Here is an 8614-nt window from a genome sequence, read left to right as displayed (position 1 = left end):
AAAAAAAAAAAAAAAAAAAAAAAAAAAAACACCAAGACCTTTGCTCTAACATTTCAAATTTGTTTTTATTGCTTCTAATTGGCCTTGCTTTGGAGCATGCACATTATCTAACTGCCAGGGCACTGGCTGTCATTATCTGCTGGGTCATTCGGTTTGTGTTCTTTTACGATTGAAACTTGTCAGGCACTCCCAGAAAATACTGCGCTCCCCTTGCAGTGTCAAACATGACACTGGCTAATTGTGCATCCCTGAGAGTGAAGCATTGGAAGTGATCAGGCACTGACTGTTTAGTGCGATGGACGCAATGGAAACATGTCTCCCCAGGATGGAGGGGAAAGTATAAAAATTAGATCAGCAGCAACACGGCAGCAGCCACATTTCTTAGTTTCAGGGATCAGAGGTTACCCATTTTCCAGCCTTGATGACTCATTTTCGATCCCACTCACATGGCTCGAATAACTTAATTTTCTCCACGCTTTGCAACAATTTAAACACCAAGACTCTTCTATTTTTACTTTCTTTAATACACCACCTAAGTCATTAACACCACCTGAGTCGCTAACTCAGATCTCCCCACCTCATCTTGCTTCACCAGATGGAAACAAAAGTGTAAAAATGTGCATGTGAAAAAGCTTAAAATGCCACGGTGGCACAAGTGTGCCTATGGTGGTGGCTCTGTAAGGCTCAGCTCATCCAAAACATCAGCCCAGTTTGTATGTCTGCTGACTCATTTTAAAACCTTTAAGATTTCCTACCAATTAGAAATCCAGGTACAGTTGTTTTGGATGTGATCATGTACACTGCATTCAGAGTAGATGTATATAGGGCTTGTCCTCCTGTTGATGGGCTGGGAGAGCTACGGGCAGCAACAGCAAAGTCCCCATTTTGCAGACTGTAGAATAGAGCATCCCTGGGAACACCAAGCTGCTAGACCTCGCTGTGAATTATGCATCTGCTGTATTTAGATAGAAGCAATTTTCCTGTTGAAATCAGAGGTTGGCATTTTTTCCCGTGGGGTTCTGTAACTTAAAATTGTGTTGAGATCAAGCGTGTAGAGGAGGGTTTTTTAGCGGTAAAGGTGAACGTATTCACATATTCAAGTGGTGATTTTTTTGGATGTACAATTAGTTGAGTGAGAGATGTGGTATAAATTTGGTATTGTAATTGCTATGCCTCTGAGATTTCAATTTGCAAAACAGTTTGCATGGTTGCAAGATTAACTGTTGTCTGTGCGATGAACGTGTAGCAGGGCTGTGATTTGATTGTGACTGTCTCTCAGCTGGCTGTAGGTCCCAAAAAAACCACTTTGTCACAAGTACCTGATGTGAACAGAGTGGTTGATACTCATGATCCTTCAGTTATGTGGATGCCTGGATGGCTACAAAAAGACCAGTGTCTAAAAATCCCACCTGTAAGTACTGTTGGTATGGCAAGATTTCCTTTTCTGTGTTCGTCAAATCATGAAAAAGGAAGGAAGTTTAAGACCCATTTTTATCCTCTTTACATATTTTGTGTTATATAGTTTGCTTCACTTGCACAGAGGAGAATGGGAATGACATTCAGCAGTGCTGTTGCAGTGGACTGGACCAGTGGGTGCAGAGAAATGGGGCTGGTACAGAAGCACTGGCACAGCCCAGCCAGGAACTGAGCCCTGCCTGCCTGTCCAGCACTGGCTGTGCCCTGGGAGCAGGCAGGCAGGCTGTCAGCAGTGACATGGACAGGGCTGATGCAGGCCCAGGGCAAAGAATGGACTGGCTGGCTGGCTGGCTTTCTGATGTTTTGCTTGATTCTCCATTTAGTCCACAGCTGCTGCTGTGTTTGTGTCTCCGGTGTTGTCTAGGAACATGTCAATGTAATTATACACACAATCAGAGAAACTGCTTGTTCTCACTTCACTCTGCCTTTCAGGTCTCCCTTCCAGGGCCCTAATTTATTTATTTTTGTCTCAGTGTTTCTCTTCAAAATACCACTGTGCCTTAGGTTGGTGACTGTGCTGTGGAGATGCAGTAGATGCTGAACAGGAGGCAGCTGTGACAGTGGTGAGGAGGGGAGGGCTGGTGGAGGCAAAGCCCTCTAAGCCCCGTGTGCCACATCAGCCCCTGCATTATTTCAATTCTTTTTAAATGTATATTAAAACCTTCTTCTGCAACTAAAAGCAGAGGCACTGACAAACACACACCTATGTGGTGGGGAAGGCAGGTTTCTCTGTGTCACTACAGCCAGCAGACCCTCTTTAGAGGGTCCCGATTCCTTGGGGTGAGTCAGGGTGGAGGGATCAAAAGACCTGGGTTTTCATCTCTGCTCTTTTCAGTTCTCCCCAGGTTTGCTGCATGGCCTTCACTTTTGGTAACATGGCTGTGTGACAGACAGGTCCTCTTCTTCCCAGTGTTTGGGTCTCAGTATGATTTGGTAGAGCACCAACTCCAGCCTTCCCAAGGTCTGCAGCTGCCAGGGAGAGTAAAGATAACTGGTCTTCGAGGGGGCAGACTGAGAGCTCAAAGACTAGATCAGGCACGAGTAGAGGACCTTCTCATCTGTATCCTGCCATAACAGTGGCGGGGGGGAATGAACAAAATCAGCAGGGCCTGGCAGGTATTGGAGGGGGCAAGAGCTGTCTGAGGGGGCACCCCAAAGGCTCACTGGAGCCCCTTGGCTGGTGTGAGCAAGGCTGACAGCATGGTTTGATTACCTTCCATGGGGTGGGCAGTGGATAGTCAGGTTTTATGCTTTTACAAAGGAGACACTATTGAGTTATATCTGCAAGGGATGGTGATGGCTGCTCAGAGCTGGTGCTGTTTTGGGGTGAGCCTGGAGGGACCCCGCTCTCCCTACTGGCAGTCCACAGACAGGGTTATAGGGCTGCCTTGCTGTCAGCAGGCAGCCAAAGCTGCTTCCTCTGGCTTCTGGTCCCAGTGTTTGTCTCAGAGGCACCTTTTCAGTCCCAGTGAGACCTGACAGTGCTGGCAGGGGGCTGGGAAGTGAAGCTTCCCAATCTGGAATATCCTGGTGCTGGCTGAGCCACCCTGAGCAAGAGATGGTGCTGCAGGACCCACACCCTTTGCCATTCAGCCTCTCATCAAAGCAAAGGCTCTGGGTACAGTGGGGTGAGTTGTGACCCCTTTTCCCCAGGCCTGGCTCTGCCCAGACAGACAGTCCAGGGCTGAGGCTGTCAGGTTACTTGTGCCCACCTTGCTCGGACCAGCGTGTCAGGACCTGGAGGGCAGAGAGGCAGAGAGAGTGCTGGGCTGTGAGATGGAGGGTTTTAATTAAGGTTTCTAAGCAAAGAAGCTTTGTAAGTAAATAGAATAGAAATGTTACAGAATTAACTGATAATAGACATTTACTTTTCCTTAAAGTAGCAAATGTTCATCATGCACACTGTAAACACACACTCAGGAATGCTTTGTCTGGGAAACACATAGACTTATCAGGAGCCAAAGTTTTACAAAGTAGGTCTTTCCCCCCGACAAGCTGTGGGAAGCTGGGGAGCTGGTCCTATGGTGCTGGATTGTAAGGAGATCAGTTCTTACCCTGTGAACTCCTGGGGCATCACATTTTATTTAGCATAACCCCGCTTCTTTGGAGACCAGTAGTAAAACTCCCACTGCTCTGCTAGGGCTGTAGCCCGAAAGGTGCACTGGAAGCAGCACACTCCAATTAATAGTGACAACTGAAGTTTGGCATGACTGCTAGATAATTGGAGTTAACGGCATGATGAAACAGCAGTGTCACACTGAGCTCTTTGAAGGCACCGGTCTGGGTGCTGGAAGCACTGGCATCATGTGCTGGGAGTTCCCCAGCCACGCAGTTGGAGTCTGTCACCAAAGAGTCTGACCCAGCTGTGAACACCCCTGGCAGTGGAGGCAATCCAGAGGTGAGGAGATGCGTGAACCCAGCTGCCCTGTGAATGGCACGTGCCCCAGAGGGAAATAGTGATAGGAGGGCTGTTAATGAGCAGAAATGAAGTGAAACATTTCAGGCACGCGGGAGCTACAGCGAGGAGTGTCGTGAAAGAGTGGATGCACCACCACAAGGAGAAAACAGTGGTAAGTGCCTCACCCAACAGGGAAGCAGTGGGGCCCTTCTCTTGGAGAGCTCAGAGCTAGCACAAAGCCCTTGAAGCCTCCTGGAAGGACTAACCCTGCTCTGGCCAGGGGACGATGGGACCAGCTGGTCTTTAACCACCACTAATTTGTGTCGAGCTGCCAAAGCCTTCCTTGCAGATGCACTTCACTGTGAGACTTCCTACATGGCTTCTCCTCAGAGCGCACCCCACACACACATGGACCTGCTGCTGCAACACCGCAGTGTCTGACAATGTCTGTCCTCTCTCTCTTCCTTTGGCAGGAAGGACAAACTGCCGCACTTTAAATGCACTGCCCAGCGGGGCCCAGGGAACAGCCATGCTGGCAGCAAGCCAGAGAAGAGGAGCCAGGCACATCTGAAGGACCAGTCTCTTTCCACACGATGAGAGGAGAGGAGAGAAGAGGAGAGGAGGGCTGCAGGGCAAGGCGGAGGAGCACGTCGCAGTCTGGAATCGATGATGTTTCTCTTTTTTTTTTCTCCCAGACAAGTATTTCTAAGATAACAAATAGTCCAAGGAGAGAAGAGGGAGAGGGAAATTAGCCAGAAATTTTACTATTGATTTTTTTTTATTTATAGATGGTGAATCAATTTCAGGTTTTTGGGGAGTTTTTTTGGCCTTTTTTTTTTTTTTTATCTGTAGGGGGGAAAAAAGAGTGAATTAATAGCTTTACGGAAATCATTTGCGGTGGCTGAAAAGCTATTTGTTAAAATGAGAAAGCCTCCCCTTCCACCAGCAGTCCCCTTCTCTGTCTTTAAAGGGGTAATCCATACAACGAGCTAAGGAGGGAGTCCTGGCTCCCCTGCTGCACCATGTGATGTCTCCCCTTTTAGTGTCAGGCTTGGAAGCTCTTATGCCAATTGCATGTGCTAGTCCTGTTAGCTTGCATTAAGAGAGCCTGATAAATAGCTTCTGGGAGCCAGGCAGGTGCTCCTCAGTGTGCCGTTTATCATCCGCTGCATGGTTAGGTTTTTTGCTCTTTATCAGATCATTTGAGGAGAGGGGTCATATGAGAAATGTTCCTGTCAGGCTGCCGGCATGAAACTTAATGCAAGACCTGTCTAACAGGCAAGAAATGTGGTCCTCAAGCAAAAAATGGCTGAGGTCTAGAAAGACTGGACTTCTCAACAGATGTATGACTAAGGCAGCATGAGCTAGGGGTCGCGCTGAAAGGGGTGAACAAACAGTGTTGTGCCACTACTGCAAGAAATCCCAAGTAGAACCTCAGCAGCTTTACATTACGTGGACAGCATGTGAAATCTCTGCTCAAAGCCACAATCCCTGGACAGTCTTATCTCCTGCATTGTGTGACTATCTGAAATCTCTGCCAGGGATTCTCAAACTGGAGACCAAAAGAGGGTGATGCTGAGGAGAGTCCGAGTGTCTCCCAGGGGATGGGAAGGGAGAATGCACTTAGAAGTGCCTCTTCCCAACCCATCAGAAGCCTTGGGAAGCAGCTTCTCTTTACTGTCTTCTGCTTAGGAGTTAGGCTGCAATGATGGCTTGAGAGAGAGAAGGTGCCAAGACTCAGCAGATAAGAGAAGGAAAGGATGAACCAGACTGAGGGTGAAGAATGATGTGTGAAACAAGACTAAATAAGCTCCTCTTGGTGGGGGGAGGCCCTGAAGAAGTAGTAGCCCCAGACACTGTTAATTAGTAAAAGCTGGGTTGGTTGTTCTTCTTCTCCTTCCCAGGATAAATGTCACGGTCTAAGAACAGAGTCAGGCTCAGCTGGGTCCTTGCACCAGCCTGTGTGGGAGAAGAATGAATCCTGGGGACAAATGAAAAGGTATGATAAAAACTAGGAACTATAGGCTAAGATAGACCTTTGGGGTAACCTAAATTTATTGTTCCTGGTGAGAGAACTCCCTGATTCTTCAGTAATGGAGACCTGGCTGCAAGGCCTGAGTGTGACCAGTGCTGAATCAAGGTGTGATCCTAGGAAGAGCTGAAAACAGCTTGGCTTGCTTTCATACTTCCTTCCTCTTTAATAATCTCAATGGATAGAAGGGAGTTTTCTGTAAAGTCCTTGAGCTTCCTTCCATACAAGTAAACACAAAGCAATCAGGATCAAGGCTGAAGTCTGTGTTCTGTGTCTCACACAGGACCTCACACACGCTTCTGGAGCCTCCCAGTGGTCCTCCTGGAAGCCACTGGCACATGGTTTCCATCCAGTTTGTATTACTGCAGCCAGAAAAGAGTGAGCAGGTATGAGTTAGGACAAAAACTTGGCTTTGCATGCCTCTGCAAGCAGACAAGCCACTCAGGATCTGCCAAAACTTGAGCTAAATGTTATCTGTGCATTAGCCACCCATTAGCTGGGCTTTCCTTAGTTAGTTAATTGCTCTCTGACCAGGGGAACTCTGTAGAAAAACAAGAAGCAGCTATCCCACTGGAAAGAAAATTATTTGAAACACCAAGCAAAAACTGATACTGTCAGTATTTCAAGGTGAGGGGGTTAAACTGTGTACATTTTTAGGGAGAATAGAATGCCTTTATATGATGGATTCCAAGGCATCCAAAAAGCACAGTGCTGGCTCCCTGTCTCCAAAAGCAGCGTAATGGATAGCAGTGACAGTGTGATAATTAAAATGACCTCTTGGAGATATGGATTAGAAGGTAGGCAGAGGAGGGATAAGTTCTCCTTTGAATTAATCTAGTGCTAATTTATGACTATCGTTGGATTTTATAGTGTTTTAGTGGAAGACTTTCAAAGTTGGTTTACTGGGGTGAAAATGTTCCTTCTGCATATTCATTGGAAAAACACTTGCAGAATTCCTCATTATTTATTTTTGAATGTTTCTGTATACACACACATATATATATATATAATGAGGGAGTTTCAGTATTTGCTTAGCTGCTAAAAAGTCTACTCTAGAAATATGAATAAAGTGATAAAAGCAGCTGTGGAATGAGTGTGTTGTTTCATTTTCATTCCTCCCTCCTCAGAGATTCCCAGATCACTTCAAAACCAAGGCATGGACAGGCAGATTCTGGGAAGCTCCCTCTACCTAACTTGTAAAATTTGGGCTTTTAAGTTTAGATTTAATAACTGGATCTTCCTGGAAGTCACTGTCTCTGCTTCTTACTTGTTTTCTGCCACCTTTATCTGCCCCACAACCTGAAATGTAAATGAAATGCTTCCTTTCTGCTCAGATATCCCAAGCTTTTAGTTGGATAGACAGAACAGATTGGAGATGGTTACCCATATGGGAAATGATGACATCCCATTTGTCAACTTGCATGCTGCTAACCTTCCTCCCATCCTCTCCACCTGCCTAGCAATGCCATAACATCCAACATAAGGTTATCTGCCAAAGCATCTGCCTTTCTCTTCAGTCAGGCAGCACACCCATTCTGGAACCCATCTTTGCACATCATGATCAAACCTTTTGCTCTTACCTCCCATTTCATTCCTCTTTCAGGTTGTCTCCAGCACCTTCTGGTCCAGCCCCTACCCAATTTTTCCGCACTGAGATCCCAGTCACATCTTTCCTGAGCCCCATAGGCAGGAAGGCACACTATAGTGCTTTCTTCAGAGACCTGCCTCTGCTTCCAGGGTTCACTTAATAAACTGTGTTTCTTGAAAGCTCTCCCTGACCAGCTGGGAATGGAAGCCTGAGCCTTTCACTGTGGGGCCTTTGCCTCATGAGGGTTTACACTTTGGCATGGCAGAGTGTGCATGGTGTGCACATCCCATTTTTGGGGGGAGACTAGCACGGGAGCTGAAAATAGGAGGCCTCCTGTTCCCAGTCTCCAGTCCACTTTCCTCCCTCATGTTCTCTACCTGAGCAGGCAGATCCTGCTTCAGAGCCTACTTCTGGCCTGCCTAGAGACTTTTTCCTGGGAGATGATCTATGCCTCAGACGTAAGTAATGCATGTTGTAACACCCAACAGTAATTCTTTGCTAGTTGCTTGTGTCAGGTCCAAGGTAAGGTAACACCAGGGGTTCTGAAAGGTTCAGAGACAAACATGGTTCTAAAACTAGACATTTAACTGGACAGAGCAAAGGCACATGTTTATCTGAGTGCAAGTGGAGTTTTTTTTGTGGGAAGACCAGTGCCCCATTGCAATGCCCTCCCTGCCTGTTCCCACTCTCTGCCTGGGGAGCTGCAGGGCTCTCCCTTGGAGCAGTAGCAATGTATTTGCCTCCCTTTGTACACGACTGGGTCATGAATATTAAAAAGCTGAAATTAACTTGTTTTCTATGCATTCTGCTCTCCTGACAAGAAAATCCCACTACAAACCCCTGCACAGGCAGCCTAAACTGCACTGAATTGGACCCTCGCTGTGAGGGGATTATATATTCTGATTGGGGCTGAGTTTGCAATTATTTTCTCTTGCCATACCAAAGACCTTTACTGCAGAGCTGCAAACCAGTTATAGGAACATGAAATGCTTTGACTTCTTCACTAGGGAAACATTAATCCAATCACAGGTTATGTCCATTACAGACTAGTGATGGCCAGTCTCTTCGCGAACGAAGAACCGGGGAAGGTCTTTCCACCTTCCAGCCTGCGCATTGGATT

General features: G+C 46.8%; 1 protein-coding gene across 1 annotated transcript in view; it reads left to right on the top strand.

The window, feature by feature from the left end:
• LOC114062486 (BEN domain-containing protein 5-like) overlaps positions 1 to 4700 on the top strand; it is an 892614-nt gene extending 887914 nt beyond the window's left edge. Inside the window, exon 13 of the mRNA XM_027893962.1 lies at positions 4348 to 4700. Coding sequence (XP_027749763.1) covers positions 4348 to 4471 — 124 coding nt within the window. The 3' untranslated portion in view covers positions 4472 to 4700. The remainder of the gene's footprint in view (positions 1 to 4347) is intronic.
• The last annotated feature ends 3914 nt before the right edge of the window (positions 4701 to 8614 follow it).

This window comes from Empidonax traillii, unplaced genomic scaffold (genome assembly GCF_003031625.1).
Source record: "Empidonax traillii isolate 1590-97213 ecotype Southwest subspecies unplaced genomic scaffold, ASM303162v1 scaffold15:size5535645, whole genome shotgun sequence".
NCBI lineage: Eukaryota > Metazoa > Chordata > Aves > Passeriformes > Tyrannidae > Empidonax > Empidonax traillii.
The sequence above is the reverse complement of the archived record's forward strand: the minus strand, read 5'-3'. Positions and strand labels throughout refer to the sequence as shown.